The 12,722-nt window shown below is 38.6% G+C and overlaps 1 protein-coding gene across 1 annotated transcript in view; it reads left to right on the top strand.

The window, feature by feature from the left end:
• Nucleotides 1-12,722, top strand: part of CDK15 (cyclin dependent kinase 15) — a 94,964-nt gene that overhangs the window by 12,736 nt on the left and 69,506 nt on the right. Inside the window, exon 5 of the mRNA XM_069068838.1 lies at nt 4,377-4,471. Within this exon, the coding sequence (XP_068924939.1) occupies nt 4,377-4,471 (95 nt within the window). The remainder of the gene's footprint in view (nt 1-4,376; nt 4,472-12,722) is intronic.

The raw sequence follows: 12,722 nt of genomic DNA on the forward strand, positions 1-12,722 counted from the left end.
CCTTCCTTCCTTCCTTCCTTCCTTCCTTCCTTCCTTCCTTCCTTCCTCCCTCCCTCCCTTCCTTCCTGTGATTTCCTCTTCTCTTTCCCCTCACTATCATTCTTATGTTCTTATTCTTCCAGGTACCACTCTTGCTCCTATAAAACACTAATTTTCCTATATGGCCTCTAACCTCAGTCATGCAATCTGTACCTTCTCACACAGGGGATGCAGAATAGAGATGGTGGATATAATGGCAATTAATGAGTGAGCAGGCTGAGGAGAGTCCCTCACTCTGTAAATGTCCTCACCCACTGACTGGAGTTGCTGCTGGAAGGGAAAAAATGGGGAGTTTCAGAAAAATATCAATAAAGAATCCAAACAGGGACCAATGTGGCACCCTCAGAAGTCACTCTCTTCCTCCCTCCTTCCCAGCCTCCATCCCAGGTTAGAGAACTTGGATTTTTTTAATTCACTTTAGGTTCCTCATTTGTCTATGTTAACAATATTTCGATATTAACAATACTATGTGTAAACATTATAAATATCTTTATTTACAACCAATTTTGAGCTGGCTAAATCTGATCTCAAGGTGACCAAAAAGTCTGAGATGTTCTGAAGGGGAAATCATTACTCCACTGTCACTTCAAATGCCTCACTAGAAGCCGGGTGCATCTCCTGCTTTTCCTAAGCTAATTAATTTCTTCTACCTCTATTCATAGAGCTATATTTGATTATATAACCAGGGTTAGCAGCTGAAAAATTTCTTTTATATGAAGGGAAACAGACAATTCATTGATGGAGGGGGTGGGACACAAAATGGAGAAGAGGCTATGTAATTCATTGGTTATACAGTGTCTTGTGGTGGGTGTTTTTGATGGCAGGAGCAGAAAATAAATTTTCTGCTTAGTTTATCTTCCTCTCATGGTAAGGAGGAAAAGAGAGATTTTGGAGGAACTGCTTATTTTGGGGCAGAGTAAGGGGAAGGAATATCTTTCCCCCACTTGGAGGCAAGGGAGAAGGATAACACCCAACAGACATTGTGGAGAAATAAATGACAAGCATTGGCAACAGATTGGACATGTGAGATAAAGGATAGTGAGAGATCAAAGACATCACTGATGGTGTAAATCTGTGTGATTAGGAGGATAGTGGTACCCTTGATAGTAATAGAAGTCAGAAGAGAGGTGGATTGGATGGGGAGGAGGTAATGTCTGCTTTGAACATGTGGGGTTTGTGAAGCTTATGGGACATCTAGTTTTAAATGTCTAATAGGAAGCCAGGGTTGTGGAGCTGGAATTCAAGAGAGAGTAGGGTTAGATATACAGATCTGGGAAGCATCTGTTTAGAAATGTTAATTGAACTCATCAGAGTCGATGAAGTCACATAGTGAAAAAAATATGGAGGAAAAGAGAAGGGGAACTAGAACTGAGCCAGGTGTGTCTGGAAGAGATGACTGTGTTATTTGTCTCAGTCCTTTTTAATACCAGTCCTTCACCTCCCTACCACCTCCACCCCTCCCCAACAGGCTCACCTTGAGTCATTGCCTATCTTCATGGTTTGAGCAGCTTATGTCTTACTTAATGAGTGAAGTTAGAATAACTGGTCTCTGGATTCTAGGGATGGTTATAGATGATGAAATACAGATTGTGGAGCACAGAGGGAGGGGAATTTTAAGTATAAAAACTCTGACATATACTTCAGAATGGAAATTTCTCATGTGGGACTTAGACTCTTCTGCTGGATATGATAGGCCTCTTAGCCAAGATCATGAAGGAAATGACTGGAGAATAATCCAAGTATAATTTTGTCCCTGAGGACCTTCATGGTCCATGGTTGGGGTAGCTGCTTTTTTTAAGTCATTAAAAAAACTTGTAATTTGACTTTGAAGAGCATGGTGGAAATAGCTGTATATCTAAAGACCAGCTACAGCTAAAAACTGGAAGCCAAGAGACTCCAAAGTGCTTTGTCAATGGAGCCATGTCCCTTGGTGGCAGGTGGAGACTACTTGTCCAATGGAACAGAATGTGGAAGAGACTGTGTGTTCAGCAGCTTGTGTGCGGAGTGACATTCAGGAGAAACTACATATCCAGAGTCCAGGTGGTCAATAACCAGTGGGGGCTACTCATCCAATACGGTAGCATCCAATGGCAGAACTGTGTCCAGTAGAACAGGGCCCAGTGAAGACCAACAGAGAACAGTCCTAGGGGAAAGTCGCATGATGACATCATAAGAAGACGTCAACAGCTATCTAGGATCAGAGGTCAAAATTGCCCTTCCAAATTAGTACTGTATGTGCATATCCTGGTCACAAATGTTCTCTGAGTGTTTGTAAATTCCATATGGATAGTCATTCTTCCTATTGATAACACTGTATTTGTGGAAAAGTGGGCTCTACTTAGGGGGAAGTATTTTCTTGCTACTTTTCTTACTCTGCCATTTTATGAAATGCCTTTCTTTGGAACTAATTATGCCCTCTGGTTGACTATAGGTGAACCTACAGGTAGGGGCTCATGATTTATGGTTTTGAGTTACTGTAGATTCATAAAATATTTGTGTAAGCATCTTTCAGGGACTCACACTACTAGTTGGGGGTAATGTCCTTAGGCTCTAAAATTGGGTTTTTTGGTAATTGTATACTGACTTTCTCTGTATTATTTTGCTTTGTAAATATTAAAACTTGTACATGTGGAACTACTTGTTTCCTCAACTACACTGTAAGTTCCTTTGTATTGGAAACCTTTTAGAACTCATTTCAGGAGTCTGTGTGAATGAGTGTAACAGTTGTCATTTCTGAGAGGGAATTTACAAAAAAAAAAACAGTACTGTGAAGACAATAGAAGTAGGAAGAAAGAAGAATATCTTCTGGGGCAGGGTTGAAACCCATCCTACCAGGGGATTGTTTGCAATTATTAATATTCGTTTTCTACTGCTGCCCCAGAAATGGGACTTTCACATAGTTCTAGCAGAACTTTTATGCTAGCTAAATAAGCATCAAAAAAACCCTTTGCCCCTCTGTCAATCAAGCAAACATTTATTGAGTTTTTAATAGGTACCAGGCATTGTGCTAGGTGCTGAGGATACAAAAACAATTGAAAATTGTCCCTGCCCTCAAGAAGCTTATAGTCTAGCTAGAGGAAGACATAGAGTGTATAGAGGAGTCATAAACAAAATAGATAGTAGGTGATTTGGGGGGAAAGAACTAGCAGCTATGGTGAGGATCAGACAAGTCCTAGCGAATAGGAGTTTATGTTAAATCCTGGAGGTAATAGGGAAGCACTGGAGTTTATTTAAGTAGAAGAGTGACAAGTCAGCCCTGTTCTTTATGAATATCACTTTTGTGGTTGTGTGGAGGGGGAGAGGAGAGTCTTGAGGCAGGGATCAATTAGGAGTCTACTCCTCTGAAAAGTGTTTTTAAATGTATAAAAGAAAATACATGGGCATGCAAAGGGAAAATGGGAGAAGGGAAGAGAACAAGCATTTATTGCATATTCCGCTTCTGTAATTTCTCTGTCCGGATTACTTTCACATTACAAAAATTTGGGGGAGGGACACATGATCTCCTTTCTCCCCACAAATAATTGCCTGTTGGTACATTTCCTTCAAGAAATCTGTCCCTTAGATAGGCATTCTACTTCTTGTCACAGATGTTCCATGCCTTGCTCTTATCCCTCCTGTCCTCCAGTTACACCTGGACCTAAAGACCATTCAGAAAAGGGAAGGAAATCTGGAGAAAGTGTAGATTTCAGTCCTTAACCTGACATCCATGAACGCAATCTGTGACAGATTCTAGGGTACCTGTTAACGTGAATGAGAAAAAAATTGCATCTTTATTTCAAGATAATTGGCTTTCTTCATATTCCTATGTACTTTATTTTAGGTGCTGAAAAATATTATTCTGAGAAGGGCCATCTAGGTTTTACCAGATTGCCAGAGGAGTCCATGGCACAAAAAGGGTTAAAAACTCCTGTTCTAGAGGGTGGAGGATTCAAGCAATTCCCAGTTTCACCATTGCCTTAGTTGGTAAATTTGGAATTGTCATTTTACCCTTTCAATGCTTTCATTTCTGTGGCAAGGATGATTGTGTTCCCAAAGGATGAAATTTGCAAAGTTCTTTGAATACTAGGATGAAATTGATTGAGTAGATGGAAGTACATTATTATTTGAACCTAATGCAATGAATGCAGTCTCTAAGAAAAGCAAACTTTTATTGATTTACCCTGTACAAAATAATGATACAGTTCTTTGCTATTATAAGCACTATTTCCCAGAAAAAAAGGACTTTCTCAAACAGCTAAAAGAGATAGTGAAAGATATTAAATTGAACCTATTTTAAGAAATTTTCAAAGCATTAGTTTTATTATCAATGGATTGATTTTATTTTTTAATTTCTTTAGCCTCCCTCCTGAAGGGTTTGAAGCATGCCAATATTGTGCTCCTGCATGACATTATCCACACCAAAGAGACCCTGACTTTTGTTTTTGAATACATGGTGAGTTCTCTAGCCTTTTACAAAGCACCAGGAATAAGCCTGGTGCTTGTATAATGAATCTGTTAATATTTTATGGCATTATAAAACTTTTATTACAATGTGGAAGGTATTATGGAAAATTTCATTACTGTGATTAGCAGTGCCTTATTGCTTTTATTCCCACTCTCCTTTTACTCCTTACCTTCTGCTTCTTCGGTCCCCTTTCCCCTTGTGACAATAAGTGCATAAGTCTCATTTGCTGGGGGAAACTTGAGAAGCTTTAACATGATCATCTCTTTTTACCGCTTCACTGCCTTAATAAGAACATGGAGGAAACTCTCTACCTTCCCACTCTACTCTACCTCTACTTGCATACTTCTGAGTGATAGATTTATCACAAGCTAACTAAAAGAAAAGGTGGGAGTTGGGTGGGGGAGCAGCTAAATCAGCATGAAGAAAATGTATAATCAGGGGAGCAGAGCCAAGATGGTGAAGAGAAGCCAGAAAGTTGCCTGAGTTCTCCCCAGTTTCCTTCAGAAACAACAGAAATTCTGGAGTGGCAGAACCTATAAAAAGATGGAATGAAACAATTTTTAAACTTAAAATGACTTAGAAGGACTTCAGGAAAGGTCCAGCTAAGATGGTATCTGGGCAAGCCAGTGGGAGGTTCTTAGCCACAGCACAGATCAGCCACTGAGGGCTCTCTGTCCTGGTTCAGCAGTATAGTGGCACAGCAGGCCAGCTGTGAATCCTCCAGCCCCAGTGTAGAAGGAAAAATTCTAGTTCTGGAACCCTGGCACAACAGGCATGAGTAAGTTTGGACAGGTCAAGGCAGTGGGCAAACTGTGAACCCTGAGAGTCCCTGTGCAAAAAGCCAGTGGCCAGGCCCCTGAACCCAGCAAAAGATGCTTGGGACAGTGCCACCTGTGCCCCAGGAGCAGAGCTCAACTTTAAAAGTCATGAAACAGGCTGAAAACACACACACACACACACACACACACACACACACACACAGAGAAAAGAGCACTGACCATAGAAAGCTACTATGGTGACAGGGAAGACTAAAACACCAACTCAGAAGAGGACCACAATGTCAAAATACCTACATGTGAAGCCTTGAAAGGGGAATATGAATTGGTCTCAGGCCCAAAAAGCCTTCTGTGAAGAGCTCTAAAATTATTTTTTAAATCAGATAAGAGAGGTAGAAGAACTGAGAAAAGAAATGAGAGTTATGCAAGAAAGAGTCAACAACTTGGAAAAGGAAGGACAAAAATAGACTGAAGAAAACAATTCATTAAAAAATACTGTTGGTCAAATGGAAAAGGAGGTACAAAAGCTAACTGAAGAAAATGATTCCTTAAAAATTAGAACTGGGGTCTGATGTTAGGGGCAGAGCCAAGATGGTGGAATAGAAACAGGACTTCTGTGCAGCTCTGGCTTCCACCTCCTCCAATACGTGTAAAAAATGACTCTAAAACAAACTTTAGAGCTACAGAACCCACAAAGTGACAGAGAGAAACAAATCTCCCGCTGAAGGCAGCCCAGCAGGTCAGCAGGAAGGGTCCATTGCAGCACACTGGGAGCCCAGCCCAGTCCTGCATGAGCTGCGGTTTTAGCCCCAGGGCAGCCCCAGTGAACAGCAGCTAGAGCCGACTTCACGAGAGTAAATTACCAGCAACTGTAGCAGTTTCCAGACTTCTCAATCCATAAATGCCAAAGACAAGCAAAAGCTCAGTGTGGAACTTGGTTGGTCCAGGGGAGGATAGAAGAGTGTAGTCCGGCTGCTACCCCCGGAGGGAGAAGCAGAAGAGGCACAGTGGCTGCAGCCATTGCTGTGTGGCTGCTTCCGGAGCTCTTGGCCTGCAGATTGTAGGGGGACCAAGCAACCATTAAGAGGGTAATAGCTTTTGCTTTGACCTTCTTAGATCTGGATCGAGGCCTTGGGTGGTATGGCCTGCAGATTGTAGGGGGACCAAGCAACCATTAAGAGGGTAATAGCTTTTGCTTTGACCTTCTTAGATCTGGATCGAGGTCTTGGGTGGTAGTTCTGGGGTGTGTGATCAGTGTGTCAGAGCGTGTGGGGACTGTAGAGAGGGTGTCCATGTTACAGTTCTGGCAGCTGCAAAAACCTCAGCGATTTGGGACATAGCTCTCTCCATTCTGGAAACAGAGTTATACCATGGCAAAGAGCTCAAAAGTCAAGTAATTGACTGCCAATATGAGTAAGCAACAGAAGCACAGATGATAGAATCCTTTTTGAGGGACAAAAAGGATCAAGGAATGGAGCAGGAGGAAGACATTGAAGTTAGAACCCCTGCATCAAAAGTCTCCAAGAAAAATATGAATTGATTACAGGCCATGGAGGAGCTCAAGAAGGATTTTGAAAATCAAGTAAGAGAAGTGGAGGAAAAATTGGGAAGAGAATGAGAATGATGCCAGAAAGTCATGAAAAACAAGTCAACAGCCTTCTAAAGGAGAACCAAAAATATGCTGAAGAAAATAACACCTTAAAAAATAGACTAACTTGGGGCGGCCAGGTAGCACAGCAAGTAAGAGCACCGGCTCCAGTGTTGAGAAGACCTGGAGATTGAATCCCGGGCTCAGACACTTAGCACCCACCCAGAAACACCTGGCCGTGTAACCTTGAGCAAGTTACTTAACCCCAATTGCTTAGGGGCAGCCAGGTGGCTCAGCGAGTAAGAGCACCGGTTCCAGTGTTGGGACGACCTGGAGATCGAATCCCGGGCTCAGACACTCAGCACCACACCCAGAAATAACTGGCCGGGTAACCTTGAGCAAGTTACTTAACCCCAATTGCTTAAAAAAAAAAATAGACTAACTCCTATGGCAAAAGAGGCCCAAAAAGCCAACAAGGAAAAGAATGCTTTAAAAAGGCGAATTTGCAAGATGAAAAAGGAATTTCAAAAAGTCACTGAAGAAAATAACTCCTTCAAATTAGATTGGAGCAAATGGAAGCTAATGACTTTATGAGAAATCAAGATACTTTAAAACAGATTCAAACAAATAAAAAAAAAAAGAAGGCAATGTGAAATATCTCATTGGAAAAACCACTGACCTGGAAAATAGATCCAGGAGAGATAATGCTAAAATTATTGGACTGCCTGAAAGTCATGATCAGAAAAAGAGCCTTGACACTATCTTTCAAGAAATTATCAAGCAAAATTGCACTGATATTCTAGAACGAGAGGGCAAAATAGAAATTAAAAGAATTCACTGATTGTCTCTTGAAAAAGATCCCAAAAAGAAAACCCCTAAGAATATTATAGCCAAATTCCAGAGTTCCCAGGTCAAGGAGAAAATACTGCAAGCAGTCAGGAAGAAACAATTGGAGTATTGTGGAAAGACAATCAGGATAACACAAGGCCTAGCAGCATCTATATTAAGGGATCAAAGGACTTGGAATATGATATTCAGGAGGTCAAAGGATCTAGGACTAAAACCAAGAATCACCCACCCAGCAAAACTGAGTATAAAGCTACAGGAAAAAATATGGTCATTCAATGAAATAAAGGACTTTCAAGCATTATTGATGAAAAAACCAGAGCTGAACAGAAAATTTGACTTTCAATACAAGAAGCAAGAGAACCATGAGAAGGTAAACAGGAAACAGCAATTATAAGGAACTTATTAATGTTGAACTATTCCTACATGGAAAAATGATAATTGTAACTCACAAGACTTTTCTCGGTATGAAGATAGTTGAAGGGAGTGTATACATATATATATATATATATATGTATACATATACACACACACACATATATATATAAATACATACATATATGTATGTATAGGAGGATGTATGTATATACAAATATATATGTGAGTGTGGGCATTTGTATGTTCATGTATACATAGACAGAGGGCACAGGATGAGTTGAATATGAAGAAATGGTATCTAAAAAATAAAATTAAGAGGTGAGAGAGGAATTTATTGGGAGAAGAAGAAAGGGAGCAATAGATTAGGGTAAATTATCTCATATAAAAGAGGCAAGGGGCAGCTAGGTGGCACAGTGAATAGAGCACTGGCCCTGGAGTCAGGAGGACCTGAGTTCAAATCCAGCCTCAGACACTACTTAACACAAAAGCTAGCCAACCACAATTGCCCTCCCCCCAAAAAAGCAAAAAAAAAAAAAAAAAGAGGCAAGAGAAAACTGTTACAATGGAGGAGAAGAGCAGGAATGTGAAAGGGAATGGGACAACCTGATTCTTACTGAATTTGGCCTAAGGAGGGTATCTTACCCTACACTCAATAGGGTATCTTACCCTACAGGAAAATAGGGGGGTAGGGGATAAGAGGGGGAAGGATAGAAGGGAGGGCAGATTGGGGGAGAGGGTAGTTAGAAGCCAACATTTTTGAAAAGGGATAAGGTCAAAGAAGAAAGTAGATTCAGTGGGGGATGGGATAGAATGGAGGGAAATGTAGTTAGTCTTTCACAATATAATTACTATGCAAATGATGTGGGTAACTACACATGTACAATCTATATCGAATTGCTTACCTTCCTAGTGGGAGTGGGTGAGGAGGGAAGAAAGGAAAAAAATCTAGAACTCAGAGTTTTAAAAACAAATGTTTAAAAATTTGGGTTTTTTTACATGCAACTGGGAAATAAGATATACAGGTACTAGGGTATAGAAACCCATCTTGCCCTACTAGAAAGTTAGGGAGGTGAAGGGAGAGGATAAAAGAGGGAATAGATTGGGAGAAGGGGTATTCAGTAGGCTTGCTATTTTGGGGTGGGGTAGGGGAAAGACAGAGAGATAAAAAAAAATTGTAACTCAAAATCTTGTGGAAATGATTTTGAAAACTAAAAATAAATTAATTAAAAATTAGAACTGAGCAAGTGGAAGCTAATGACTTTATGAGACATAAACAATCAGTCAAAATTAAAAGAATTAAAAAATAGAAGAAAATGTAAAGTACCTCATTGGAAAAACAACTGACCTGGAAAATAGATCCATATGAGATAATTTGAGAATTATTGGACTACCTGAAAGTCATGATGAAAAAAAAAAGAACCAGAACAGCACCTTTCAAGAAATTTTAAAGGAAAACTGCCCTGACATCCTAGAACCAGAAAATAAAATAGTCATTGAAAAATTCACTGATCACTTACTGAAAGAGATCCCAAAATGAAAACTCTGAAGAATATTGTAGCCAAATTCCAGAATTATCAGTTCAAGGAGAAAATACTTAAGCAGCCAGAAAGAAACAATTCAAATATCAAGGAACCACAGTCAGGATTACACGGGAATTAGCAGCTTCTATATTAAAGTATCAGAGGGCTTACAATGCAATATTTTGGAAGGCAACGGAGCTTGGATTACAACCAAGAATCAACTACGCAGCAAAATTGAGCATAATCTTTCAGGGGAGAAGATCTATATTCAATGAACTAGGGGAGTTTTAAACTTTTCTCATGAAAAGACCAGAGCTGAGCAGAAAATTCAATCTTCAAATACGAGACTCAAGAGGAGCATAAAAAAGTAAATGAAAGGAAAAAAAACCCAGACATATTATTCAATAAGGTATAAATATGCCAATGTAAGTGAAATGGATGAATATTCACAAAATATAATTTTCTTAGATTAATAGAAGAGGAAACAAAATACTTAAATAATCCTATTTTATTTATTTTATTTTTTGCATTTTTTTTACATGGCTAGATTTTTTTTGTTGGTGTCTGTTAAATGTCTGAGGCCAGATCTGAACTCAGGTCCTCCTGACTCCAGGGCCAGCACTCTACTCACTGCACCACCTAGCCACCTCACAAAATAATTTTCTTGTTTTTGTTTTTTGCTTTTTGGAGGGCAATTGGGGCTAAGTGAGTTGCCCAAGGTCACACAGCTATTTTTTGTGTTAAGTGTCTGAGGTCAGATCCGAACCCAGGTCCTCCTGACTCCAGGGCCAGTGCTCTCTTCACTGTGCCACCTAACTGCCCCATTAAATAATCCTATTTTAGAGAAAGAAATTGAACAAGCCATCAATGAACTCACTAAGAAAAAATCTCCAGGGTCATGTGGATTTGCAAATGAATTCTCCCACATATTTAAAGAACAATTAATTACAATACTATATAAACTATTTTGAAAAATAGGTGAAGAAAAAGTCCTACCAAATTCCTTTTATAACACAAATATGGTGCTGATACCTAAACCAGAAAGAGACAAAACAGAGAAAGAAAATTATAGACCAGTTTCCATAATGAATATTGATGTTAAAAATTTAAATAGAATATTAGCAAAGAGATTATGGTGATTTCTCACAAGGATAATACAGTATGACCAGGTAGGATTTATACCAGGAATGCAGGGCTGGTTCAACATTAGGAAAATTATCAGCATAATTGACCATAGCAATAACAAAACTAACATAAATCATATTATCTCAATATATGCAGAAAAAGTTGTTTGTTTTTTTTTACAAAATACAGCACCCTTTTGTAGTAAAAACACTAGAGAGAGGAAGAAAAATGGAGTTTTCCTTAAAATGCTAAAGAGTATCTATCTAAAACCACTAGCAAGCATTATATGTAATGGACATAAGCTAGAAGCTTTCCCAATAAGATCAGGGGTGGAACAAGGATGCCCATTTTCACCACTCTTATTCAATATTGTACTAGAAATGTTAGCTTTAGCAATAAGAGAAGAAAAGAAACAAGTAATTAGAATAGCAATGAGAAAACTATCATTCTTTGCAGATGATGTGATAGTATACTTAGAGAATCCTAGAGAATCAACTTAAAATCTATTTGAAACAATGAACAACTTTATCAGAGTTGCAGGATATAAAATAAACCTACACAAATCATCAGCATTTCTATATATTACCAAAAAAGCCCAGAAGCAAGAGATAGATAACCATAGATAATATAAAATATTTGGGAATTTGCCAGTCAGGACAAACTCAGGAACTATATGAACACAATTATAAAACTTTTCACACAAAGAAAGTCAGATCTAAACAACTGGAAAAATATCAGCTGCTCATGGGTAGGCCAAGTTAACATAATAAAAATGACAGTTCTACCTAAATTAATTTACTTAGTCAGTGCCATACCAATCAAACTACCATACAATTATTTTTAGAGCTAGAAAAAATCAAAACAAAATTCATCTGGAAGAACAAAAGACCAAGAATATCAAGGGAATTAATGGAAAAATAAGGCAAAGGAAGGTAGCCTAGTTGTACCAGATCTAAAACTTTATTATAAGGTGGCAGTCATCAAAACTCTTTGGTACTGGCTAAGAAATTGAGTGGTGGATCAATGTAAATGGTTAGGTACATTAGATATCGTGGTAAATGACTGTAGTAATTTACTGTTTGATAAACCCAAAGACTCCAGCTTGTGGGATAAGAACTCACTGTTTGACAAAAACTGCTGGGAAAACTAGAAAATAATATGGCAGAAACTAGGCATAGAATGACATCTCACACCATACATCAAGACAAGGTCAAAATGGGTATATTATTTAGAGAGAAGGGGTGATACCTTAAAGCAAATTAGGAGATCAAGGAATAGTTTGCTTGTCAGATCTATGGAGAAGGGAAGAATTTATTACCAGACAAGAGATAGAGAACATTATGAAATATAAAACAGACAATTTTGATTATATTAAATTAAAAAGTTTTTGCACAAACAAAACCATTACAACCAAAATTAGAAGGAAAGCAGAAAGCTGGGAGACAATTTTTACAGGCAATGTTTCTGATAAAGGACCCATTTCTTAAATATATAGAGGACTGAGTCAAATTTATAAGAAAATAAGTCACTCCCCAGTTGATAAGTAGTCAAAGCATATGAACAGGAAGTTTTCAGATGAAGAAATTAAAGCTCTCTCTCAGTTTTTTATTTCTTGTGATTTTTTTTCATTTATTTTGATTCTTCTTTCACAACATAACTAATATGGAAATATGTTTAACATAATTGTACATGTATAACATATCAGATTGCTTGCTGTCTTGGGGAGGGGGGAAGGAAGTGAAGGATGGAGGGAGAAAAACATGGAACTCAAAATCTTACAAAAATGAATATTGAAAATTACATGTAATTGGAAAAAAAATAAAATACTATAAAGTAGGGGAAAAAGAAAATCTACAGTTAAGTATCCTTGGCTAGCATGTTCTGTTTCTCAGTGTGCTCTGAGAATGAACGTACAAATATACAGCTGTATCCAGTGGCATCAGGTTTAACTGGAATGTTATGTCTGGTTATGCTGAATGAGTCATATTATTTGCTGGAGAAGGCAC

Source organism: Petaurus breviceps, unplaced genomic scaffold (genome assembly GCF_028583685.1).
Source record: "Petaurus breviceps papuanus isolate PSGF00001 unplaced genomic scaffold, PetGlider_PUasm1.0 90769, whole genome shotgun sequence".
NCBI classification, from domain to species: domain Eukaryota; kingdom Metazoa; phylum Chordata; class Mammalia; order Diprotodontia; family Petauridae; genus Petaurus; species Petaurus breviceps.